The following is a 27,302-nucleotide window of genomic DNA, read 5'->3' as shown; positions in this document are numbered from 1 at the left end:
TGTTGGCAAAGTAATGTCTCTGCTTTTGAATATGCTATCTAGGTTGGTCATAACTTTTCTTCCAAGGAGTAAGCGTCTTTTAATTTCATGGCTGCAGTCACCATCTGTAGTGATTTTGGAGCCCAGAAAAATTGTATAGAATATATTCATTTAAATATACTTTGGCCACACCAAGTGGCTTGTGGCATCTTAGTTCCCCAATCAGGGATCAAACCCGGACCCTCAGCAATGAAAGTGCAGAGTCCTAACTGGACTGCCAGGGAATTCTCAGATTCATAATATAATTTTCTCTTCTTTCTTGCATGAAAAGTACCATAGTAAGATTGCTTTTTCCACATAGTGGGGCTTGGTAGTTCTAGTAGGGGTGGAATTTGATGATAGACCACATATCATTTCAGAGTGGTTGTCCTCATATTTTAATTAATATTATGTCTTTTAAGTACTCCACAGTATGGATCAGTCAGTTCAGTCGCTCGGTCGTGTCCAACTCTTTGCGACCCCATGGACTGCAGCACGCCAGGCTTCCCTGTCCATCATGAACTCCCAGAGCTTGCTCAAACTCATGTCCATCGAGTAGGTGATGCCATCCAAACATCTCATCCTCTGTCGTCCCCTTCTCCTCCTGGCCCTCAATCTTTCCCAGCATCAGGGTCTTTTTCCAGTGAGTCAGTTCTTCACATCAGGTGGCCAAAGTACTGGAGTACTGTCTGGATAGCCCAGACTTTATTTAACCTCTCTCTCTTTTTTTGCGTGTGGACATTTCTTTGGTTTTCGGTACTTTGTAATTTTAGATAATGCTACGGTGAAAACCTTGTTATGTCTGTATTAATTCTGGAGGTGTATTCAGGGCAAATAGCCAGAAGTGGAAGAACGAGGTCAGGAGATGAATGCAAATGCAGTCTTGTTGGATACTGCCAGATTTACCTCCAGAATGGTCCCCCTGGTTTTCACTTCCATCGGCAGTGTGTGAGAGTTCATCTTTTCCCAGGCCTCGCCAAAAGAATGTCATCTTGCTTTTCAATCTCCGCCAACGCATTGGCTGAAAAACACCGAGGCATTGCTGTTTTATTCTGCACTTCTCTGTCCAAGTTCCTCTTCACAGGTTTAAGGCTCGTTTTCTTTTTTTTGGTGAATTATCTGTTCATGTATTTCCCCCATTTTTCTATGGAGTTTTTGGCCATTAAGCCAATGAGTTTATTCCACTGCCAGTCTCTCTTCTTCCTCTTTCGGGATACACTGCTTCTATTTTGTCATGACATAGAAAAAAGAGTTCATTAATAAGAAATTCCCTATGCTCTCCTATGTTTAAAGCTTTTACTATGGATTTGGTACTGAAAGCCCAGCATTGCTGAATATAAAATTCTTGGTCCATGTATTTTTTTTTTTAATTGAGTTGTTTGAATATGTGGCCTCACTGTTCGTTGTTTGTATGCTGTTTCGGAAGTCTGATGCGAGGCAGGTGGCTTTGCCTCTCCAAGACGTTTGATCTCTTTGCCTGGAGACCTTGAGGATTCTTTCATCGTTGAGGTCTCATGCTTCTGCTGGGACGCATCTTCTATTTGGTCCTTCAGGGACCATCACCTGGTTCACATGTATCCTGCTCCACGATCTTGTGTTTCTTCTTTCGCCGACTCCAGTTATATAAATGCTGTTTCTTCTTTGCCTGTCTTCCATTTCCACTACCTTCTCTCGGATTCTTCTTTGTCTCTTTGTCATTTTCTTGGTTATTTCCTTGTTTTTCTTCAGGTCTTCTCTCTAAGTCTGCATTGAATCATTCCTTGTGTATCTTGTAATTTAGAGTTCAGTTCTGACATGATTTTCTTTTCCTTCTGTTTCTCCCTTGAGTTCACAGTTCTCTGTATTCTGTTCATGTTTGTTCTAAACATCAAGCAATTATTTATATCCCCAAATGCTTGTTTGAGCACATCTAATTTCATTTTCAAGTATCATCTTACACTTTTCTTCTGCTTCTTGGATTTCCTTTATTGGGGAAGAGGGTCATCGATTGAGCTGTTTTGAATGGTTTTACAATTTTTTAAATTCTTTTGTGGTAATTTTCTATAGTTCTGTAGAATTTTTTCTGTTCCTTTTTGTGGATTTTTGGTTGTATAGAAGGTTTTGCAGCTCTCTGGTGCCCTCTTCTGTTAGTGTAGCAAAGTGCAGAATCTTTAGTGGAATTTTTTTGTTTTAGAGGGAGGTGGGGAATGGTTTTATAAAGCCTCTAATTTTTTAGGTTTGTTTTATTTTGTGAAGCCCTAGACTTTCTCTTTTGTTTCTTTTATGCCTCCTTACCTAATGGCCAAAAAAATATCTTTTACTTTCTTTTGCCCCTTTCTCTGCCATTGTAACCATGCGTTTCGAAAACCGTGGTTTCAAATTGAGCACACATTTGAATCTCTTTTCCGTGGTCTCTGATCGGATCCACCAGGACGCTCAGGATTAGGATGCTTGCTCCGTCTGGCGCTGGTTTTCAGTCTCCTGGCCCCTCGCTAGACCCTGTCTTCTCTCTCCTCCTCAGCTTGTGCTCAGTTACTTCTCTCTTGAGTCCATCTCCCTCCCGGGCGAAGACCTGCTTTGTTGTTAAAGACGGGAGCATTTTATACAGTGGCTAAGCAGCTTCGGACCGATGACAGCTGTGACTAGTGACTGGTGATTGTGAAAACAATGTATTTAGTCACTGCAGTGTGCCAAGGATTCTATGCTTCTGCATTATTTTATTTAATTATCATAAAGTCTCTTTTCTTCCCCACTTTCTGAACCACTCCCTGAAACTTAGCTCCTGTATCACTTTTTGGAGTTTGAAAGTGAAAGTCTCTCAGTCGTGTCCGACTCTTTGTGACCCCATGGACTATAATGTCCATGGAATTCTCTAGGCCAGAATACTGGAGTGGGTAGCCTTTCCCTTCTCCAGGGGATCTTCCCAACCCAGGGATTGAACCCAGGTCTCCCACATTGCAGGCGGATTCTTTACCAGCTGAGCTACCAGGGAAACCTGAATTTGTTGTAGCTTATTGGACAGTAAATGGCAGAAACACGTTTCCAGCCTTGTCCTGGCCTTTGGGGTCACAGGGCAACAAGTGCAGGGCGCGTCCGGCCTCAGAGGCTTCACAGGGCTTCATGCCTAGACTGTCCTTTCTCACCAGGTCTCAGGTCATGTTGTAAGGATGGTGAAAACCCAGTTTGCTGGTATTTCCAGTGGCCCGGAGGGTCATGTGTCTTATAAGGAAATGGCATGTGAATAAGTTGGTGCAAAAGGAAAAGAGGTGATCAGCACGATCAGAATGGTGTCTTTAATTTCCTAAAGACTGTCCATTACATGTGGCACAGGGCCTTGTTCAACGCTGATACCAAATGAATGTCAATTTCAGTATGTTCACTGATGATAAGACTTCAGTTCAGTTCAGTTCAGTCGCTCAGTCGTGTCCGACTTTTGCGACCCCATGAATCGCAGCACGCCAGGCCTCCCTGTCCATCACCAATTCCCTGAGTTCACTCAGACTCACGTCCATCGAGTCAGTGATGCCATCCAGCCATCTCATCCTCTGTCGTCCCCTTCTCCTCCTGCCCCCAATCCCTCCCAGCATCAGAGTCTTTTCCAATGAGTCAACTCTTTGCATGAGGTGGCCAAAGTACTGGAGTTTCAGCTTTAGCATCATTCCTTTCAAAGAAATCCCAGGGCTGATCTCCTTCAGAATGAACTGGTTGGATTTCCTTGCAGTCCAAGGGACTCTCAAGAGTCTTCTCCAACACCACAGTTCAAAAGCATCAATTCTTCAGCGCTCAGCCTTCTTCACAGTCCAACTCTTACATCCGTACCTGACCACTGGAAAAGCCATGGCCTTGACTAGACGGACCTTTGTTGGCAAAGTAATGTCTCTGCTTTTCAATATGCTATCTAGGTTGGTCATAACTTTTCTTCCAAGGAGTAAGCGTCTTTTAATTTCATGGCTGCAGTTACCATCTGCAATGATTTTGGAGCCCCAAAAAATAAAGTTGATTTTATTAAAAAAAAAAAAAAGATGATAAGACCTACTGAGTTTCATTTCCACATTGTGGTTTTTGATATAGACTGGTGAAGACACTGTTTTAATTTATTTGCATTATTCCTCTTGGTTTACAGTTATTTGCTGGCATAAAAGATGGAGAAAACCTGCAGCTTTTTGAACAGAGTTCCCGCTCTGCCCATAAACAAGAGACACATACGCTGGAGGCCACGAAGCTCGTCGAGTTTGACCTTAAGCAAACACTTACCCGGCTTATGACACATATCTTTGGAGACGGTAGGTACTAAATGCCTTTGTCTTTGGGGGCTTAAATATTCAATAGTTATCATCTTCCTGAAATCATTAAGCCTACTTGTGTCTAGAGTTTTTGTTCTAAGTTGTAGTTAATGGTTTCAGTCCTTAGTGAGATAGAGCTTATGGATTTCCTGGTTCATTCCATGTGAGGAGCAGGAGGATATGAAAATGGAATTAGCTGGAGAAAGAAAAATGATTACGGCTTTTGATAAGAATGATAATGAATTGAGATCAGTCTCATCAATGGAGAGGAAGTGAACAGGCTGATTAATGTTGGAATATTAATATATTATCATTGGTCAGCCTTGATCGATGGCGCAGGATTCTTAACTGTGTGAGCGAGCGCAGCGGAAGATTTTACACTCTGACACACTGATCACCACTGTCAGCAGCAAAATACCAACAGTTTCTTGGAGGGAGAACAGTGTTTTTAAGATGTGGATTCTCACTTTAATCACTTGCCCTTCATTCTTTATCTGAGAAATTGTAACGTTTCCATTTCCCCTCCAACTCTTTCTGATTTACTTGAGATAATATTTTTGTCTGTTTGTATAAAGACGTAAAGAAAAGGGGAGATTGTTCCTTAATTACGGCCTAATTTTTTTAAGGATTTTGTTCATTCATTCATTTGCTGTTGGCTCTGCCGGGTCTTTGTTGCTGCGCGGGCCTTCTCTAGTTGCGGTGAGCGGCGGCCCCTCTGCTGCCGTGTGCAGGCTGGCTTCTCGCCGCCGTGACTCCTCCTGCTGTGGAGCGCAGGCTCTCGGGCTCAGGGCTCAGTAGTTGGCTGCAGCCCGTGGGCTTGGTAGTGGCGGCTCACGGGCTCCGTTGCTCCCGTGGTGGGTGGCATCTTCCAGATCAGGGATTGAACCCATGTGTCCTATAGAGGCAGGCGACTCGTCACCACTGAGCCACCGGGAGACCCCTGGGATCTGCATTTAAAAATGTTTAGAAAACAGAAGGCCTGCGTGGTTAGGGTCGTCTTTTATTCTCGTACTCTTGTGAGCTTTTTAAAAGAACAGGTTCTTTATCGAAGTGTGATTGACAAAAAGTGAACTATATATATATCTAGAGTGTATAATCAGCTAAGTTTATAATGCAACAAACAACACATTTACACAGTTTTATGAGTCTCGACATTTGTGCACACCCGTGAGACCACTGTGGCGTCAAGCTGATCAGTGGGTCCGTCCCCCCAGGCCCCCTCTGGTGCCTCGTAGACGCGCCTTCCTGCGTGTCCTGTGTCTCCTCACCCCGGGCAGCCGGTGACCTGCGTTCTGCCACTGCGGTTGGTTTGCTTCTGGGTTTACACGGGTGAGGCCTGTGCTGCGTATTCTCCCGCCCCTCCTGCCGGCACCTTCACGTAGCGAGATTATTTGCAGATTGATCCGTGTTGTAGCGTCATGTCAGTGGTTCGTTCCCTTTTTCTTGATGAGCAGTGTTCCTGGCGTTACCTGGCCATCCGTTGAGAGACCTTTGGCTTGTCTCTAGTCTTCTGCTGTTACAGGTGAATCTGTGCATATTCACCTACACGTCTTTGTCTGGACTAATGTGTTCATTTCTTTTTGTTAAGTGCCCAGGAGTACCATGGTTGGATCATTTGAGGTGAATTTTCACTTTCTAGGAAGCTGCTAAGCTGTCCAGTAGCACATGGAAACTGCTTGTGCTCCAAGGTGGCCAGGCGCTAAAAGTTTAGCCATTCTGATAGGACAGGAGTGATTTGTCAAATAAACATTAGGTTACATAAGTAACTCTTCCAAATGAACAAGGAAAAATCAACCTGTGAGAGAAACGGGTGGTCATGAAGGCAACAAGTGACATGGTTATTAGTAGAATGACTCTTGAATGTGTGAAGAGATGCTCACTCTCGTTAGTAATCAGGAGAAGCACATGAAAGCTACCTGAGCCGCCCTTAGTCTCTGTTCATGTGTGAGAAAGCTGAAAGCCCAGCAGCTGTGAGTATCGACATAGATATAAACATGGGCTACAGCACACAGCCTGGGCCTTTCAGGCGTCTGCAGCGCTGTCCCCCTGGGAGCTTGGCCACCCGCTCGCTCCTTCTGTGCCCCTCACTTTCCCTACCTCTAGATTTCCCTACTTATGTGTGAGCTCAAATATGCGGTTAAAAAGAGTCTGATTATGATTTATTAAGCAAGGTTTCTTCAAATATCTTGACTGTTCATGTTCTATTTAAGAAACCACTAATAACCCCATATATTGTGTATATTCATACTTTTTTTTTTAAAAAAGTACATCAATTTCATGCTACTGTCTTTTTCTAGGAGGCAGAGAGTGGTACTACAGAGAAGGTCCAAACCAGGCTTTCGAGTATGTTCATAGGGTTCTACTAAAACAAAACAGAAATGCAGTTACATGTGACAAAATGTGATGATTTGATAAAACTGAATAGCGAGTGTGTAGATGTTTGCTGTTTTCTCCTTCTGTCTCTTTGTTTGGAATATTTCATGTTAAAATGGTATAATGTAATTGTGAAGCAGGTTTCAGATAGAGATTGCTGATGCAAAAATCTTTTTATAGCCAGCTTCTCTTTACTTTCGTGATAAAAGATAGGAATTGTGATATTTTTAGCAGTAATGTAATCCAGTTAACACTGGAATAATACAGGGAGATGGATTGTGCTATTCAGGGCATTTTCGAGGCAAGTAATGGTAAAGGAATTCTAACATCTCCTTGGATACAAGGAGATACAACCAGTCCATCCTAAGGGAAATCAGCCCTGAATTGCAAGGACTGATGTGAAGCTGAAGCTCCAATACTCTGGCCACCTGATGGGAAGAACTGACTCACTGGAAAAGACCCTGATTCTGGGAAAGATTGAAGGCAGGAGGAGAAGGGGAGGACAGAGCATGAGATGGTTGGATGGCATCACTGACTCGATGGACATGAGTTTGAGCAAGCTCCAGGAGATGGTGAAGGACAGAGAGGCCTGGTGTGCTACATGCAGTTCGTGGGGTCGCAAAGAGTCAGACACAGCTGAGCGACTGAATAGCAACAGTTCTAACATTTTAGGGAGATAGTAGTCTGTCTCAAATTGCTTTACAAAAAAATTCAGGATCATCTCAATTTTTCTGTTGTCAACCTATGAAGAAGATTGATTTTAAGCCCTCCTTATTTATTATCTTGCTACACATTTCTATCATCACATGATCCCCCGCTTGTGAGATTTGTTGTTGTTGTTAGTTGCTAAGTTGTGTCTAACTCTTTTCTGACCCCATGGGCCCCCACCAGGCTCCTCTGTCCATGCAATTCTCCAGGCAAGAATACTGGAGTGGGTTGCCATTTCCTTCTCCAGGAGATCTTCTCAATCCAACCCAGGGATTGGACCCATGTCTCCTGTACTTAGCAGGTGAATTCGGATTCTTGACCGCTGAGCCACCAAGGAAACCCCTTGTGCGGCTTAGAAGCTGCCTTGCAGTTACACGGATAACCGAGTGGTTCTGAACTGGCGGATAGCTTCCTTTCTCTCACAGCTAGCATTTGTGTTTCTCCTATTTCTTTGTTATTTTTCATTCCTTTTGCCCCCCTCCCCTTGCTTACTCTCCTGGCCCCTCCACCTGGGTAATTCTCACTTACCTCTGATTTCACCTTGGGTGTCCTCCAGCCAGGAACTGTCCTGGAGTCTGTGCTGAACTCTGGGGAGCCGCCTCTTCTGTGCTCCTCTGAAGTCCCTCGGGTGGGTTTCACTTTGCTGGATTTTCACCATGCTGCTGGCGTCCCACTACTGGGTACATGAGACACAGTCCCAGTCTTTGAGCTGCTGAGAGTGAAGTCCTCTCCCGGGGAGGCCCGAGTGTCAAGGGAACGTGTAGGAAGGGCGGGTCCTCCGGGATCCGGCCAGGAGAGCTCCCAGTGGGGGACATCTGAGCTGCCTTAGTCACTGAGAGAGAGCATGGAGCTGGACCATGTGAAAGATTGAAAAGAAGAAAAATATGGCCACTTGGAGATGGCCGCATAGAACCAGAAATATTACATTTAAGTTCTCTTTCCTCCACTTGCTCTGAAATCTTGAACTGGTCATTTAGTGCTTTAGGTCTTAGTATTTTTAAAGCCCAAGGTAATAAATAGTACTGTTTCCCATGAGAATAAAGTGAGATAACATATGTGAACAGGGCCCTTTAAGAAGATATTAAATGCGTGTGTAAATATGAAAAAAACGAATAAGGAAGGGCAGGAAAATGAAGGCAATTAAATGGGGCCATACAATCAAAGAACAGTAGTTTCGTTGGCTTCGGAGAAGGCAATGGCACCCCACTCCAGTACTTTTGCCTGGAAAATCCCGTGGATGGAGGAGCCTGGTGGGCTGCAGTCCATGGGGTCGATAGAGTCAGACACGACTGAGTGACTTCACTTTCACTTATCACTTTCATGCATTGGAGAAGGAAGTGGCAACCCACTCCAGTGTTCTTGCCTGGAGAATCCCAGGGACGGGGGAGCCTGGTGGGCTGCCGTCTATGGGGTCGCACAGAGTCGGCCACGACTGAAGCGACTTAGCAGCAGCAGCAGTTTCGTTGGCTTGTCTTTGTTTTGTCTAGTAAGATGAGATGTAAACTTATGCCAGACAACAGCACAGCAGTTCAGACTGGCATTGATGGTGTCCTAAAACTCTTTCTGGGCTCCAGCAGGTAATTAAACAGGCATGCACGCTGCTCGACCTTGTATATGTTATAAAGATGTTCCCAGGGGCCCTGAGGACATGCATTCCTCTGAATGTAGTCTTGAACTTTCCTTTTTCTCATTATTCTTTACATTTATATGTGAATAGCTTTCAAAACTGAGCATTGAGGTCAAAGTGTCCAGGTAGCTGTTTTCCTTATAGAAAACCATTCCCGCAGTGTATGAGTTTTCTCATACACCTCTTATGCCCATGGCCAAGAATTAAGAATCTCAAGTTTTGAAACAGCAATGAAGTTGTGGCATCTCTATTTCAGGCAAACATTTGCTTTATTTTTAAAATGCTACCGGCTTAGACGTTTAGGTTTTAGATTTCAGTACAGATCGGAGTTACTATTTCATAAATCTTCGCACTTACTTTTTTGTTTTGAGACCAGAGTCAGCAGAATAATAGAGTGGCAATAAAGTATCCACCTGCTCAGAGAGTACTTCTTGTCCCGGGCACTGAAGTTGGTCTGTGAAAAAGCCTTTTATTTTTTCTTTCCTTGCAGCCTTTTATTTTTTCATTCCTTCCAGCCATGAGATCATCCTTAACCCCATTCACACAGATGCTGAACACCCCAAAAATCCTCCTGCACGCCTCATCTGCCCAGCCTCGCCCAGCCCAGTGCACCTTTGCGAGGTATCGCTGAAGGGGTGTTGGGGCGTTTGTATCATCCACTGAGATGCTTCTCGGGGGAGGGGAGGTGCCCCCGCCAGGCTCACGCTGTGAACTTGAAGAGTGAGGGGCTGTGTTACAGGGGGCAGGCTGTGTGCCCTCACAGCGCTCAGGGGGGTGAGTGTTCGCAGCTCCCTGGGACCTGGCTGAAGGGACGCCACGCTCTGACTTCACACGTTTCAGGGGGTCATTTAGTTGTTTTATTTGGGGTAGGGGTGCTAGTTGCTGAGAAACGTCTCAGTGAACCTTCTGGGTACAAGCCGCCTGGATGTCTTTTAGAGCTGCAGTCCCCAGCGTTTTTGGTACTGGGGATGGGTTTTGTGGAAGACAGTTTTTCCACGGACTGGGCAGGGGGCGGGGGGTGGTTTGGGGATGATTCAAGCGCATCACATCTATTGTGCTCTTTATTTCTAATCTACTGCCGCCACTCATCTGACGGGCGGTACCGATCCTCACTTGGAGGTTGGGGCCCCTGGTTTAGAGTAATAATGGCCGTATTAGTGATGATTACAGGAAGAGAGAGTAGTTAACAGTGTCAGATGCTGCATTACACTCTCACAAGGACTTTCTTTGTTCTGACCTGCATCTGGGACGTAGGTGTGACTGTAATCTACAGTTTTAAGATTTGGGAACCTGGACACGGAGCAACGGAGTACCAAGTAACCACACAGCTCGGGAGTAACCTGAGGCCTGGTTTGAGCCTCTCAGATGGTCAAGAATATGCTTGCAATGCAGGAGGTCCAAATTGGGAGGACCCCTGGAGAAAGGAATAGCTACCCCCTCCAGTATTCTTGCTTGGGAAATCCCATGGACAGAGCAGCCTGGTGGGCTACAGTCCACGGGGTCGCAAAGAGTCGGACACGACTGAGTGATTGACACTTTCACTTTGAGTCCCCTAATTTTGACTTCCGAGCCTGTGTTAGATGTTAGCTCTTTTGAAAGGAAAGACGTCATTTCAATATTATTTCTGACACTGGTGTTTCCAAAAGCCATGATGTAAAAAAAAAAATGGGGCCTCCTCCTGGGTGTTGCCCCTGACTTTGTAGCTCTGACTCCCCTGTAGCTGCTCTGGATAAAGTCCTGCCCATGACGGCAAATTCAGGTACATTTCAGGTACCAAAGATCACTTGTAAACTTCAAATTCAGTCCTTCTTTAATCAGCTAATGAACAGGAACTGCCTGGACAGGCCTCAGAATTATTCAGCAACTCTTTTTTTCATTTGTTTTTATGGTCCACGTTTTTTACTGTTTTAAATTATTAGTGTTGTATTCCTTTGTTCTTGAAAAGCAAAATTAAAAATTACAACACGCTGTTTCCTTTGGCAATTTGTTGTTATTACAGCTGCTTTAGTTTCAGGGTTGTTTTTTTCCCCCACTCGCCAAAGCAGTTGATTATTTTCTGCTAACATTTCAATTGCACCAGCATCCTAAGGCTGTTATAAGAGAGGTTATCCGTTTAGAATTGGAAAGAGAGAAAATAACCTGCAGACAGCTTTTATGCTCATGGAATTCCTGACATTTTTTTTAACTTTGCTGAATTGTTTCCCTCCGTCTTGTGCCGTCTGTAGCAGATGGTTTCTTTAAGAGCAGCTCAGGTTGGGTGGAGGACTCCTCACATTGTGGTCTCACTTTCTGTCCTTCCGGGCTTCCAGCCTGTCTCCCTGCTGAAGGCTGACATTTCCCTGTAGGAAGCACGGGCCTCCCGGCACAGTTTAGACGAATGCATCTGAAGAAGAGATGGACTGTGATCCCCTGCTGCTGGCTAGATGCATCGCTGTGGGCGAGTCACATCTCTGTTTCAGAACCGAGCAGGCTCGGCGTTGTCCGTGAGACGCGCTCCCCACTGCCCATCCCGGACCTAGCTGTGGGTGACCCGTGTCTGTCTCAGAGCAGCCGCAGCAGTGGCTCCTCACCTGTGGGCACGCCCTTCCCAGTGCTGTCCGCATCCAAAGGCTAGCTGTGGCCGGAACCTGAAGGCCGGCCTTTTGGGCCCCAGCCCGGCGCTCCCTTCCGCTTCACTGCCCTGCTCCCCAGTTCTCAGGGGCTGCATGCCGGCCCCAGGGCCCCAAGCTCTCCGGACCTTCAGTCCAGGAGAGGTTTGGGGGCCTGTCGGATGCACTCACAGCCCTGATGGGGACGCGGCAGGTCTCGCACCCGGGGCTCGGCTCTCTCCAGGCCTATAGCTCCTCAGAGCCGCAGCCCCAGGTGTGCTGGTGACGGCTTCGGTCCCCCTTCTCTCGCCAGCAGGGAGCCCCTGCTGTCCCAGCACCTGACCCCAGGCCTCTGGCCTCGCTCGTACCCCAAGCCAGCAGCGCGTGTTCCTGCAGGTGGCGAGCTCCTGGCGGTTCTCCCGATTGTGGATCCCAAGCCCAGCAACGCGGGGCTTTGCCCTCTCTGCCCCTTTGCTTTTCCGGCCTGTGTCTGGCCGGGGGAAGTATTTCTCTCGTCTTTGATCACAGCCTGGCCTGTGCAGTTTTCTCTGTTCTGTCACGCCTGTCGTGGTGCGTGGGGAGCAGGAGGCTGACGGTGCGCTCTTGGCTGGTGGCGCTTGGCCTGGAAGCCAAGCGGGGTCCGTCTCCATGGTCTGCCCAGGGGAGGGCAGCGGAGAGCCATGCCGCCCGCCGTCTGGTGCAGATCGCATCTCGGCATTTTCTAACTGTAAATGTCGAGGAAAGGTGTGAGCCGGCACGGTCCTGCGTCTGTGAGACGGGAGCAGGGGTGATGATCGTGCCGTGTTCACGGCCGCCTGTCCTCAGCGTAAAGGCTGGATTGAAGGAGGCCCATGAACCATCTCGTGTAGCGGCGCTGTAGTAAATAAACGATGGACATCAGTGACCTTAGTGTGCACTTTAGGAATGTTTCTTTTTCTTCATATTTTTATGAAAACCCGAGAGAGAGTTTAGACCGTGGTCTGATTTGCAATGCGTGCCTGTCGAAAATCACCCATTGAGTGTTTAAGTTTTTACACACTTAATAAATTGTCACCAAAGCACTGCGAGATGAATGTCGTTCTTATTTTGACCAAGACCGAGGCAGGGAGAACTGAAGGAACGTGCCTGAGGCCCTTCGGCTTGAGGTGGTGGAGCTGGATTCGGTCACGCGTCTGTGGTCGCTCTCTCTGCGCACGGGGGACCCACCCACGTCTCTGGGGCCAGACACGGATTGGGGGTGGGCCTCTGTGTCACTGCGTGAGAGCGGCGTGGTGTGGGATGACGTGGTGTTTCTGTGTAGAGAAGGAGGGGAACGAGAGGTGCACGCGTGTGTTTGCTCACGTCTGTTAATAAAAAGGAAACCCTGAAAGTTTACCCAGTGGGATTCAGGGGGCAGAGGAGCCAGGAACCAGTATGCTGGTGAGACTTGTAAACAATGCTTATTTTTATTTCCGTTTGATTGATGTAACTGACATAGAACACTGTGTTGGTATATGATGGAATGACTGGATATATGATGGAATGATTGGATATAGGTGTATATTGCAAAAGGATCGCCACGGTAAGTTTACTTAACTCCAGTCACCTCGCAAACTTAGAATTTTTTTCACTCATGGCCTGTTTATACAGGAAAATGTATTCTTTTTACAGTGTTTCAATTTTGAACCCTGTGAATATATTACTTACTCAAAAAAATTTTTTTTTAAAAAGCTATTAGAGCAGAGCAATATTGAGAAGTGTGAAAAAAGGCCTGTCCACTCTTGGTACAGATGCAGCTTAGAGGGCTGCGGGTCTGATTTAGACATCGTTTGCTTTTATAGAAGCTAGCAGAAAGACCTGCTTTCCCGTGCATGTGTGCTAAGTTGCTTCAGTCGTTTGCGACCCTGTGGTCTGTAGGCCTCCAGGCCCCTCTGTCCATGGGACTCTCCAGGCCAGAACGCCGGAGCGGGTTGCCATTTCCTCCTCCAGGGGATCTTCCCAACCCAGGGATCAAACTTGCATCTCATGCATGCCTTGTGTCTCCTGCACTGGCAGGCGAGTTCTTTACTGCTAGCCCACCGGGAAGCCCCCTTTCCTCGACCTAAACTCTCTCCTCTGCCAGGTGGCCACAGGGTTGACGGGTGATTGATTGAGTTTCAGAGGGTCCTGGAACTACACAAAATGTTTGTCATATTGGATAAGACGTGCTCAGTTTTCCACAAGTTTTAAGATTTATTGCCTCCCCCTAAAGTGTTGCACATTAATTTATTTGCTATTTATTTTACTGAGAAAATAGTCTTCTGGTGTCGTCAGCCAATCCGCCGTTAGCAGCTTTGATCACGGGAAAGGCAGGACTGCCTGTAACGCTCCGTGCCTGTTTTTCCCCGGTGTCTTTGCAGGACTGGACGTCAGATGGGTGGACTGCTACTTCCCTTTCACTCATCCCTCCTTCGAGATGGAGATCAACTTCCATGGGGAATGGCTGGAGGTTCTGGGCTGCGGGGTGATGGAGCAGCAGCTGGTAAACTCAGGTACGGGAGGACCCTGCGTGTGGGCACAGCTCTCCTGAGACGCCCTCTTCCCAGGGAGCCCCACGTGCGTGCTGTCTGCATCCATGTCTGCACGCTCCTGCAGGGCTTGCCGCCCGGCCTCTGTGCTTGCATTGCTGTCCGGATTTATTGCGCTGCCCCCGGGAGAACACCATCTCTCTCGCCTGGTTTTGCGGAGGCTTCTTGCTCTTGGAGCTCTTCCTTGTCAGCGCCGAGTGTGGGTTTGCGCTTACCATGTCATGTTTGTTGATCGGCTGCTTTGGGATCGCCCACAAGCCTTTGAGGCATGTCCCACGAGAGCTGTCTGTCTTCCAGACTATTTAGGAACAATGCCAGCCTGAGGTCCCTTTTTTGGTTCCCACTGCGATTGGAACTGTGCCCCGGTCCAGCAGGTGTTTCGTAAGCACTGAGAGCGCAGTGTAAGACACGTAGGCCTGTCTCGTTTGCTGGTTTGTCCTCGACCCTCCCTGTTGGCTGGACCACCCGATGTGGAGGGAGTGGAAAATGGGGGCTCTGATGAAATTCTCCCTGGACTTTAGCTCTTCTCTGTAGGACCATTGTTTCATGAAAATGATTATTTCTAGGAATCCTCCAGGGATCCATGGTTAGGACTTGATCTCACTGCCAAGAGCCTCAGGTCAGGGAACTAGGATCCTACAAAGCCACAAGGTCCAACCCCCACCCCCACCACCCCCCACACAAAAAAAATTATTTCTACACTTAATTTCAGAGCTGTGAATTGTTTTTTTAAGTCACTGTCAGAATTTAAGTTTAAAAATGTTTTATCACATTGGGAATCCTCCAAGGGAAGTTGGCTAGGATTGGGCACCGGGGTAGGAGGGTCCCTGCATGGGCAGGAGGAGGAGGAAGGGGGCTGATGCTGACAGCCTCCACCGCCCCCCAAGCCCCCTCCCCACATAGAAGGACATGCCCTCTGTGGCCGGGGGGTGAGGCGGCTCGGACTCAGGCTGGTCACGGGCTTCCTGCCACAGCAGACCGGAGGGGAGCGGGCCCTCTTGGGGACTCAGAGCTGAGGATGGACCCTGTGTTAAGGTCCAGGGGTGAGAGAATGAGGCTGGAGGGAAATAGGAGACGGGGAGTCGGCGCTGCCTGGCCTGGGCCGTGGGGCCCGCCCTGGGCTCAGACCCAGCCAGCTGTGGGGTTCCTCTCCACTCGGCCGGGCAAGGCTCATGGGAGAGCCCAGCCCCGGGCCACACCCTTCTTGGATGGTTCTCCAACGTTGGGTCTTTCCTGGAGACGAGGGAACAGAGAGGTGCCCTCGGAGGGCCTGTGAGTGAATGTGGGAGGCGGGGCCGAGTGTCTGAAGCTCAGGAGTGCTGTCCGCCGAGGCTGTGTCTTCCTCAGCGCCTGTCTAACCCCGCCAGTCTCCGGTTTTCACAGTTAAAGCAAGCACAGAGACACCTTCCTCCTAAGTTTCCTTCTGACGGTTTGTGGAGGCGAGCTGAGCACAGGCTCTAGCACGTAGCCAGTAAAAGTGCATCTCTGATATCATTAAACAGGTGTTTTGTTTGTTTGTTTGTTTTCCCAAATGGTAAGAGCCACTTATTAACAGAGAGCCCCCTTAGTTAGAAATGGTTAAACAAAGGCTGTCCAGCATGTCAGAGAGACAGTTTCTGGTCAGGCAGAGCTAGATTTCCTCTGTGATCTTCGCATCCGTGATACTAGATGGAGTGAATAACTTTAGAGGGAGAAAGAAGATTGAAAGTGGTAAGAAACACGAGAAGGAAAGATGCGCGTCTTAACAGAAAGCACAGAACACTGGGAGCAGATCTGTGAGCTGTGATCTCTTCTCGAGTCGGAACTAACGTCAAAAAAAAAGGTGCCTGTGTCTGTTTTGCTTTGTTTTTTAGACAGAAGATTTTCTGGATCCTAGGCTTCCTCCCAGGGGCACCTGGTGTCAGGGGCCAGCACTCAGAACGTAAAGCAGGGAGGGTTAGTTACGGATCGGTTGTCACTTCCTGAATCAGTTGTCACTTCCTCGTGCATTGCCAGTGTCCTTGATAGGTTTTTATGAGGTTTATTCGCACAGTAATTGGCTGAATATCGTCTCTGAAACAGGTTTCCAAGTCATTATTGTACATTAATGACACTGCTGTTCTACAATTAGATCAGCCCTATCAGTTAATTCTTGGAGGAAATGGCAAAGTAGAAAAAGAAAATAAAAAAAGACACCTGAGATGGAAATGTGTCTGATAGAGTCACAGGGTGGTGGGGGGTGCTTTCGGTTGTTGGGAAATGTACACATAAAATTTAAATACCTTGCGAGAGAGAGAGAGACGAAAGAAAAGGAAGAAGAGATGCTTGTATAAAAGAAATTTTGTGTGGGCTTTTCTGCTTGAACTTGAAGTTATTATGACAGTTCTGCTCCGTGCTGTCAGACGGGCTTGTGTTTTGACGTCTGTAGTCGTAATCCTTACGCTGTGCGCCAGGCGGTCACTAACCGCGGACGGCATGTGCAGGTACTGCCGGCTTTGTCTTCTGAGTGCCTGTGGCGCGGCCCGGGCTGGCGGGCTCTGGTCACACTGCCTCCGCTCACTTGGCCATTCTTGCTGTCTTTTCTCTGGCATTTCCCACCGCCCCGCCCCGCCCCTCCAGCTTTTAAAAATAGAAGTTCCAAGCAATGCTAAAATCAGCCGTTACAGGCTCCATCTTTACAACTGGTTCTTCCAGTTGTTCTTCAGTCACTAAACCTTGTCTGACTCTTTGCAACCCCATGGACTGCAGCACGCCAGGCTTCCCTGTCCTTCAATGTCTCCCGGAGCTTGCTCAAACTCATGTGCATCGAGTCGGTGATGCCATCCAACCATCTCATCCTCTGTTGTCCCCTTCTCCTCCTGCCTTCAATCTTTCCTAGCATCAGGGTCTTTTCCAGTGAGTCAGCTCTTCGCATCAAGTGGCCAAAGTATTGGAGCTTCAGCTTCAGCATCAGACCTTCCAATGAATATTCAGGGTTGATTTCCTTTAGGATGGACTGGTTTGATCTCCTTGCAGTCCAAGGGACTCTCAAGAGTCTTCTCCAACACCACAGTTCAAAAGCATCAATTCTTCGGCACTCAGCTTTCTTTATAGTCCAACTCTCACATCCATACATGACCACTGGAAAAACCATAGCTTTGACTATACAGACCTTTGTTGACAAAGTGATGCCTCTGCTTTTTAATATGCTATCTCCATTGGTCATGGCTTTCCTTGAGGTGCTGCTTAATGCTGAAATACATGGTGACCAAAGAGGTTGAGGGCTCAGTGACACCAGCAGGGGCCAGCAGCTCCCGAGATGCCCTGGAGGCTCGCTTCGGTGTGACCTGCCAGCAAACCTCGGGGTGGATGCTGGCACTCTTCCTCTTCTGGAGCCTCCGAAAGGTGATCAGCATTGAATGGCTGGCAGCACCCGTTGCCCAGATCTTGCTGACAATAGTCAGTTACTATATCTGCTGCCTGAGTAGTAAATTACACGATTTTGAAGTGGCTAGAAGTCCTTTCAAATAAATAATTCCGCTGAACATAGAATGAAGAGCTGGCACCAACCGAAGCAACAGCAAACAAAGCTCTATTTGTCCTGTGATTATTTATTACCCTTGCAGAGGGGCCCTGCGCCCGTGTGGGTTATCTCTGTGACCAAGTACATTTAATTAAATGCATAGATTAGACTGCTAATTTGAACAGGCAGTGAAAACACTTTGTGACACATTTAAGTTGACTGTGGCGTATGTGTGTTTTTGCGCACAAAGTAAGATTAGGCTCTTCCGGATCGCTGAGAGAATTTTCTCTCTTCTCCCTTAAGTGACGGCGCCTTCACCGTTGCTTCCCGACCGCTGAGATCTGGTAATTGTGATGTGGGCGGCGACTGCTGTCCTGATGACTTCGTTGTTTTTCCCTTGAGGAGATGCTTGGAAGGCAGCAGTGAGTCATGCGTCCAAATATTACACACGTACCTCCCTGTGGGCTGACTCAGGCCGCCGTCTTTCCAGGTACTACAGGGACCGGGAGCACGAAACATCACTGGGCGACTGTGGCTGTCATCGTGCCTGGGAGGAATTCACCGTTTATTGAGAGATTTAGAAGACTGTACTCAGGCCAGGGAGGAGAAGAGGCTCCGTCCCGGGAAGTAACTTTTTAAAAAAAACGGAACCACTTTCCTTACCTCTTCATTAAAATTTAAAACTTGACTTTTGGGGAAAAAAACCTTATAAATATGCACATAAACGTTTTCTAGTTTTAAAGTCATTCTTTTGTCCCTTTATTTGTCAGATATTTCTTGAATTTCTTCTAAGGCTGTAGAAGAGCAAAAAAGCCTTGTCCTGGCTGTTGAAAACAGCACAGCACAGCCAGACACAGACGTAAATGGTCAGAGCGCCACGTGGCGTGTGTCTGTAACAGAGGTGCCGTGGTGGTGGTGCCACCACCTCGGTGGTGCCAAGCCCTCGTGCTGGTTACACGCAGGGTGGAAGGTAACCTCCGGTCACTTTGGGCTGCTCTGCAGCGTGACGGGAGCATCCCAGCATAAGTAAGCTTCCTGTTCGCAAGGGGTCATGTCCTTGGTCTTTGCCTGGACGCGCAATTGACACGCCTGATGCTTTTCTCCCTGTCTAGCTGTGACCCTGTTTTCAGTGTGTCCCTCTCTCTGGTAGACAGTCCCTAAGCTCTGCACACGGTTGTGTCGTGCAGTGTTACCAGTCTAAGGTGGTGAGCTCCCAGGTGGCACAGACCAAGACCACGCATCCCTGTGTCAGACGTGAGCAGACGTGCCGCTCCTGTAATTGGCACCTTGTCTGCGCGAGGCTCTGTGACAGACAAGCAGGAAGACACGGAAAATGGTGAGAGGTGACGTCTCCCGGTGAAACTCAGCCTGAGGTCGGGAAGCTGAGACTGTGTCATCAGAGCATGAACTTAGGTGCCGTTCGTGGGGGTGCTGGGGTGTGTGAGGAGGGAGCCCTGTCCATCGGGTAGGCCAGTGGGGGTCTAACGTACAGCACCGCTCACTGAGGGGTCTCTGCCCCGCTGTCCAGGGTCAGCTGACCGTAGACGTTTGCATGTATCTCTGGACTGTCAGCTCTGTTCCGTTGGCCTGTGTTCCCATCCTCACGTCCTTACTGTTACTGTTTATTTATTTTTGCCTGTACTGGGTCTTCGTTGCTGTGGGCAGGCTTTCTCTAGCTGGAGAGCAGGGCTACTCTCTAGGTACGGCGTGCAGGCTTCTCTTGCTGCTGGCAGAGGCTGCAGAGCACGCACTCAGGAGTCGCTCACGGACTTAGTTGCCCTGCAGCACATGGGATCTTCCTGGACCAGGGATCAAACCCATGTCTCCTGCATCGGCAGGCGGATTCTCAGCCACTGGACCACCGGGGAAGTCCGAGGTCCACACTGTTTTGATCCCTTTAGCTTTGTAGTAACTTTTGAAATCGGGACGTGTGAGTCTGACTCTGTTCTTCCTCTCTTCGTTCTTTACTCTTAGCCATGACGTGCTCAAGTCTCCCTAATTAAAAATAATTTTTTCCTTAAAGTTACCCTTTACTGAAAGACTTCATTTGGATACTTTGTCTGCCCCTCTCTTGTCTCTGTCTCTCTGTCTTCTGGTCCTTTACTGTATCAGCCAGTCCAGGGTCCGTCACTCAGCTGAAGAGTTGGGACACCATGCAGGTTGAGGCCCCCATGTGTCCCCTCCCTGTTAGCACTTCCCCCGCCCCATGAGCATTCACTGTTCTGGATTTTGTGTTGTTACCTTGATTTTCTCTGCATTTCGTAAACAAGTGAACTTTCCCCAGCTTTTGTGCTTTAACGAGTGGACTCGTGCTACCCATCCTTCCCTGCGGTTCTTCACGGGGACTGTAGCCCTCCACGCAGTGCTGTGAGGCTCCACTCTGCGGTCCTCCGTGGAGTTTCAGTTCATCCATTTTTCACAGCTCAGATTCTAGTGGCTGAGCGTGCCGTAGTTTATCATCCGTTCTTTAATGGACATTTGACTGTTTGCGATTCTTTTGTTGTTTCAGATGCCACTTGTGCACACTTTTGTATTTCTTGCTTGTATAGGACTAAGAGTTTCTTAGAGTTATGTGTTCTTTAGCTGTGGAATTGCTGAGTCAGCACTTCTGCACAGTTCGCATGCGCTCCAAGTCACTTCAGCAGGGCCCTGCTCCTTGCAGCCCCCTGGACTGAGGCCGCCAGGCTCCTCTGTCCATGGGCTTCTCCAGACAATAGTCCTGGAGTGGGTTGCTGTGTCCTTCTCCAGGGGACCTTCCGGGCCCAGGAGTTGAACCTGCATCTCCCTGCAGCCCCGACGTCACGGGCTCTCTCTTTCCCGCTGAGCCAGCGGGGGCCCTCAGCATCTCAGCTTCGCTGGCATCACCAGGCTGCTTCCTGAGGAGCCGGGCCGGTTTCCACAGAAGCTCCTGTCGCTCCACACCCTCTCCAGCATGCGGCTTGGTTCAGTGTATTTGGCCAGTCTGGTGAGTCCAGAACAGCCTCTCACTGTGGTCTTGTTTACATGCAACTGCCATTGAGGTTGATCACATTTTAATATATTTATTTGACACATATAGTTTTTCTTTTGCTCATTTTGAGTGGGGCTCATTTTTTTCATCGTTTTTAATTGATTGGTAGGAATTCATTTATTTTGAAAGCTAATTATTTGTCACTTTTATACATTACAATTATATTCTCTAGGTTGTGGCTTTTCTTTCTTTCTTTAAGTTGCTCTTTCAGAAATGGAATATCTGTAGTTTTTACTTGAGTTGCTTTAGGTTTCTTTCTATAATGTCATTCTCCCAAAAAGTCGCTTCGTCAGGGAATGTGAGTGGGTGTAAGTTGACAAGTTCTGTAAAGATAACCCTTCTGCTTGTCATGCTTGATGCTAGTGGTTTAAGTCTCTGATATTATTGCTGTACCATTCATAGTTCTTATGTGGGGGTTCTGAATGCTGAGTGACATTCACGCATCCTCCTTCTCTCTCCTAATGTTGTCAGGCTTGGTTCCGCCCTCTGTGCCGTTCTGGTGTTTGGAAGGCAGATTCTGGGACGCCCTTGTTTGACTGGGAGACACAGCTTGGAGCTTGCTTGAGCATCCAGTTATACCCTTTCACAGAATTCGATTTGTTTCCTTGTATATTTTGCAGCTCTCCCCGATCCCGCTTAGAATCCCTTGCAACATTTCTGCTGTTGTGACAAAAGCAAATATTTTGGTAGTTGACTCAAGCTGCAGTTTGTATGTATGTTTCTGATGTTTTTGCAGCTGCAGTGTATGTTACATACCATCTGTGGCATCATTTCTACCCGTAGGAGACTTCTGGAAGGCAGAGCCTCTGCCCTGCGTCTTATTTTCGTCATCTAAGATCTTGGATATTTAGCAGATATAAAGCAGTTGTCCTACCTCCATCAGTGCGGACTTAATTTTCCTTTTTCAACCATTTTGAGGGCCTGCCATGCGCTGTGCTGGAAATCTTGGGCCAGTCCTGAGGGTCTCAGTTTCCTCATCTATAAAATAAGGGTCTCAGATGATATAACCTCCAGATTTCCTTTTAGGTCTTGGATCCCATTATTTGGTCTCCTAAACAAACCAGTTGGTTTCCCTAGTGGCTCAGTTGGTAAGGAATCTGCCTGTAATGCAGAAGACCCAGATTTGATCCCTGGGATGGGAAGATCCCCTGGAGAAGGGAGGATCCCCACTCTAGTACTCTTGCCTGGAGAATCTCATGGACAGAGGAGCCGGGCAGGCTGCTACAGTCGATGGGATTGCAAAGTCAGACACGACTGTGCAACTAACTAATAACTTTGAACTTGAAACAAGCCAGAGTGTGTAGTATTAATACAACCCACAGGGCAATGTGTTTTGTTTTAAAACACCACGTGGAAAACTGCACCGAAGGACTGATGCTTTCAAACTGTGGTGCTGGAGAAGACTCTTGAGAGTCCCTTGGACAGCAAGGAGATCAAACCAGTCAATTTAAAGGAAATCAACACTGAATATTCACTGGAAGGACTGATGCTGAACTTGAAGCTTCAGTATTTTGGCTACCTGATGCTAAGACTTTTCCGACTCATTGGAAAAGACCCCGATGCTGGGAAAGATTGAAGGCAAAAGGAGAGGGAGGCGACAGGATGAGATGGTTAGATGGCATCACCCACTCAATGAGCATGAGTTTGCGCAGACTCTGGGAGAGACTGAAGGATAGGGAAGCCTGGTGCACTGCAGCCCGTGGGATTGCAGAGTCAGACAGGACTTAGCGACTAAACAACACCAATTGAAAGTTGCATAGCTCTGGCTTTTGGTATCTCTGGTTGGTTAATCAGGTCTCTTCCCCAGACCCTTTAAAGAAACTCTCTAAGACTGTCAAAAATTTTTTTAAAAGTTGCTCATCTAATTGAATTTTATTTAAACTATTTATGAGCCGTGTGCTGCCTAGAGTCACTGCAGCTTTGCAGGCAGGCAGTGATGTGCTGCTGCTCGACGGCACAGTTGTATTTTCTCCCCTGCAAAGAGGCAGTTTGGAAGTTTAGGAATTATTTATGGCACCGTGGGGATAAACACAATCTGCTACGTTGTTTTTTTAAGCTTCGTTTCTGCATTTTAGGCTGGAAGCAGTGTCTTTGTGCAGCGGCCATATTGTCATGCCCGTGGATAAAAGGAAGTGACATCGTTAGGCAAAAATTTAGGCCAGATTCTCAAATTGTGTTTTTAATGGACGTAATTCAGGAGTTGGCCAAGTGTAGCATCTCTCAGACCATATAACTTAGAATGCTCATATTTATTAGGGGTTTCATAGGAAAAAGGAGGAAAAGGACATGGCAACCCACTCCAGTCCTCTAACCTGGGAAATTCCATGGACGGAGGAGCCTGGCCTGCTACAGTCCATGGATTTGCAAAGAGTTGGACACGACTGAGCGCCTGAACAACAAAACACAGGAAAAAGAAGACTTGATACTCAGCGAAGTGTGGGACAGAGTGAGTTGGAAAAGCCGTGTGTCTGTCTAGTGGACAGTGTCTCTGAGCTGGGCGAGTGAGCAGAGCCCAGGCCTATGGGACTCAGAGTCCTGCCGGGAGAAGGTCCCTTCTGTAGGCTGCGTCCCCAGGACACCTGGAGCGACGCTTGTCCATCGGCTGCTGGGTTGCCCGTGAACTAGGAGGCCTGCAGCGGTGTGGTTTGGGCAGTGATGACAAAGCACAGTCAGATGACTCTTCTTCAGTTTTACCTTGAGGACTGCCTTCAGTGTGAAGGGAAGCAGCCAGTATCAGCATTCATAATTTAGCACATTCATTTGGTATTTTAAGCTATTTGTCTGCAGAGTCCTAGAAATGGAGGGTTTGTGGGTTTTGAAGGCATCAGGAGGCGAAAGCTCTCACCCATTATTGGATGCTTCCAGGTATTAGATCGCCTGTACCTTCTCCGTCTGCTCCTTTAATACACGTTTGTCAAGTATCGGCCTGGCAGGTGCCACGCAAGGGGCCACGGACACAGAGGGGTTTCTGCCTCCGAGGGGCGCCCAGTCCGGTGGCGGGGACGGCAGGTTGTGAGCTGTGTCCCTGGGGCTGCGGTGACAGTCGGAGGAGGGGGAGGCTCCTCGAGAGACAGGCAAGGCTTTCCCAGGGCCGTGATGCTGGCCCTGAGCTGTGAAGTGGAGCAGGCTCCATGATGGCACAGTGAGGAGGGGATCCTTCCGGGGAAAGAGCCGGGCCTGGGCTGGATGCACGGCGGGGCGGCCGCACTGCAGGTTCTGATACAGATCAGTGCGGAGCGCTGGGAGAGCCTGGGCCGGGCACCACTTCGAGGCTGGGTCCGCCCTGGAAGGGCATGGAGGGCAAGACAAGGACCTTCCATCTCACCTTGGTGGGAGCACGCGGTTGAGATTGAAGCATTGTTGAGATTGAGTCCAAGAAATGCAGCTTCAACAGCAGGAGACCGGGCGCACGGTCTAGACGGAATGTGGCGGCGCCATGGGGGAGGGAGGGGCCCCAGGGTCCCCTCCAGGTCCGTGCGCCCAGGGCCCGACCTCGGTGTGGTGAAGAGGGCACCCTGTGGGGGGCAGCAGGTCCTGCATACAGCTTTCCCGGGCTTCGTCGACACGCAGAACACGGGTGTGCTCACCAGCGTGCGCCCTCCACAGGACCGCAGGGGGTTCCAGTGCCCACTCTCTCCCCCGCCTGCCCTGCTTTGGTACCTTCAGTTACCTTAGTAACCAGCATAGCTCCTTCCTTCATCTTGGAGGTTTGAAGAGGAGGCAGATCTCCTCGGAGGTTAAAGAGCTGACCTCTTACTCCTGTTTTAGAGAGAGCTCTTCTGGATGCTGTGGGCCGCCAGCCCTATGGAACCTGGGTTCCCGCCAAGCGGACGCGCATGTGCTGGGGGCTCCGGATGGTGGCTCAGGCTCCCCTTGGCAGGCCTCCCGGGTCCTCCCTGCACCCAGGCCTGTCTGTTTCCCAACGAGGAGAGGCATGGCCACATGCAGGAGGGGGTCTGCGGGGTCATGGGATAAAGAGACCTGCGCCTCAGAGGCCAGACTGGAAAGGGTCCTTGGGCTCGTCCTTTCTCCGGGTCTGTGGCCCTATCACTGGTTTGTGCCATCAGGACCTGTCCTCCTTGGCCATGGCTGGTGATTTCCGTGCCAGCCATGGAGGGGCCTGGGCGCAGGAGCTTCTCGTTGGTTGCACGTCCCTCCTGCGTCCTGTCTTGGTGGTGCTGGAAGAGTGACATGGGGAGGACCCGGAGGGGCAGAAAAGACTCCCTCCTTCTGGTGCCTCCTGGCTGCAGCCTACTCTTCCCTCAACCACTACGGGGAGGGTGTACGTGTCCCTGCAGAAAATACTGGGAGCTTCAGACCAGAAAGAGGAACTTTCACTGACAAATCCGTTCATCTGTTACTGCCCCTGAATCCCAGTGCCTGATTTAGAAGATGAGAATAAGACATGCACCTCACTGATCTGGGATGGAACAGATGAGCCCATGGGTGTAACGTGCTCAGCCCAGTGTCTTGGGCTCAGTTGCTTGCTCACGTCCGACTCTTTGTGACCCATGGACTATAGTCCCCCAGGCTCCTCTGTCCATGGGATTCTCCAGGCAATGCTGGAGTAAGTAGTCATTCCCTCCTCCAGGGGACCTTCCTGACCCGGGGATTGAACCCGTGTCTCCTGTGTCTCTTGCACTGGCAGGCAGATTCTTTACCCACTGAGCTACCTCGGAAGTTCCAGCCGCGTGTCTCGTGTTCGGTAAATGATTAAAAAGTGTTAGATCCTTTCTCCTCTAACCTTACGCCTTCCGTCTTTCGGAGAGTAGTTAAGTTGGAAACGATTCCAGGCGTCATTCACTCCATGCGTCTCCTGAAGTTGCCCGTCCGCGTCTGCAGCCGCTTGTGTAAGGGCGGTTTCTTTCTGGGGTGGGTGCAGAGGAAGACACGAGATGCTCCCAGGCCTCTGTGACTTGGAAAGGTTAGGGACCACCGGTGTCATCCAGTCCCCTGCCCTTGCACAGGAGGGCTCAGGCTCGTGTGATGAGGCGGTTTGAGGGGTGTGCGGTAGAGAAGCAGATGCAAGTCTGCCTGAGGGCCCGGACCCACTCATGACTAATAACGCTGTCGCCTTGAGGACCTTAAAATTTGTTAGGTGAAGGCGCTTGTTCCCCAGGAGGACAAAGCATTCGTCGCTAGTTTTTTGAGGAAAGGGCACAGGGAGCATCAGTTGGGAAGCTAGAGGCTTGGCAAGTGCAGATGGATGAGACAGTGCCCCAGGCTTTGAAGAGCCAGTGGGCAAACGAGGGGTCCAGTCCCAAGCAGACCCCGAACCAGGTGGGTCATCAGGGCGGGGTCACGGGGTTGGCAGCCAGGGCTGTTGGGGGTCCTGTACTCCACAGAGCTGCTGTCTAACCTTGATGTTGAAGGCTGCCCAGGACTCTGCCAGGACAGAGACGTGTCAGGCCTTCTCGCAGAGGGCGGCAGGTCACAGGGCTTCTGAAGGGGATTATCTCTGAGGACAGCCCTGCGATGTGATTGCGGGGGAGGTGTGGGTGGTGGGTCCAGAGGGCTGGGGGCGATGGCCTTGGCTTACAGGTTAGGGAGGGTGGGCTTCAGGCGGGGGTCACTACGGCCAGGGCACGTCCTTGGGGGCCGAGGGGAAGACGAGCAGGGGACGACCTTCCATCTGTGCTGTGAACTTGTTTCTAGGTCGCTTCCTCGCTGTGCGTGCCTGTGTCTGCATGTGTTCTCCCTTCCGCTGACTTCACTTTTTTTTTCTTTTTCTTTTGGATCCTTCTAGTTTCTTTTTGGGTTTTTTTTTGGCCACACCTTGAGACTTGTGGGCTCTTAGTTCCCTGACCAGTAATTGAACCCAGGCCCAGGTCAGTGGAAGCACCAAGTCTCCACACTGGACCAGCAGGGGATTCCCAGGTCCTTCCAGTGTTTAATGCAGAGGCAAACGTATGTTCTTTTTCTTTCCTTCTTAATATAAAGGTGGCGTGCTGGACTATATTTCTTTACATCTGTTTTTTCCCCACGTCAGTAAGCTTCTGGAGGTCTCCATGTTGGAGGGTCTGTCTCCATCACGTGTGTGAGCCGTTCTGTATGTAACCGGTGCTCAGCTGACAGGCGCTCTGTGTGGTTTCTGAGCTTGTCCACAGCGGTGTCTCAATGAATCGCTGTGGACGTGTCACGATCCGTGCGCCAGTCTCTGCGGGATTCGTCTCTAGAAGCGGGCCTGGGGCTCCCCTGGCGGTCCAGTGGTTTCCAAGGGCAGACGTGGGCTTGTTCGAGCAGTCAGTCCACGGGTCTTCTTGGGCTGCCTCTTCCACTGTTTCTGCGCTTTTCTGAAAAGCTCCCAGGGATTCTCCTTGAAGGTGGTCGAGACACTGCCCTCACTTTGTCTGCCTCAGCTCCCCTTCAGGAAGGCCTTGGGACGAGTTTTGCTCCCCGACAGTCACGTCATATTTTCGATGTGATTGGAGGTGCTGTCAGAACTTTCTGGGTCACTGCCGTTCCTAGGTCTGCATTCAGAGTTTACTTTCATTCTGAGCTTCTTGTCTATTTCCTAGAAAAGTTACTTTCGGATTAATTTACATATAAAAGTCCTATATTTTCATCTCGTGTTTATCCTGCCACTTCAGGTATAGTGAAATAAATGAAAACGTCTTCAGATGTTGACTTCTAAGGCTTTATTACCAGAGGCAGCTTCATTATGTTTGTGGAAATCCGGTGTGCTTTGA

General features: G+C 49.0%; 1 protein-coding gene across 12 annotated transcripts in view; it reads left to right on the top strand.

Moving 5' to 3' along the window:
- FARS2 (phenylalanyl-tRNA synthetase 2, mitochondrial) overlaps positions 1-27,302 on the top strand; it is a 305,944-nt gene that overhangs the window by 73,194 nt on the left and 205,448 nt on the right. For 11 of the 12 annotated variants that reach the window (XM_024983442.2, XM_059880242.1, XM_024983443.2 and 8 more), the window contains 2 exon segments: positions 4,121-4,280; positions 13,955-14,086. In XM_024983442.2, the coding sequence (XP_024839210.1) occupies positions 4,121-4,280; positions 13,955-14,086 (292 nt within the window). 12 annotated transcript variants of the gene reach the window in all.

This window comes from Bos taurus, chromosome 23 (assembly GCF_002263795.3).
Source record: "Bos taurus isolate L1 Dominette 01449 registration number 42190680 breed Hereford chromosome 23, ARS-UCD2.0, whole genome shotgun sequence".
NCBI classification, from domain to species: Eukaryota; Metazoa; Chordata; class Mammalia; order Artiodactyla; family Bovidae; genus Bos; species Bos taurus.
This window is presented reverse-complemented; position numbering and strand designations above follow the sequence as displayed.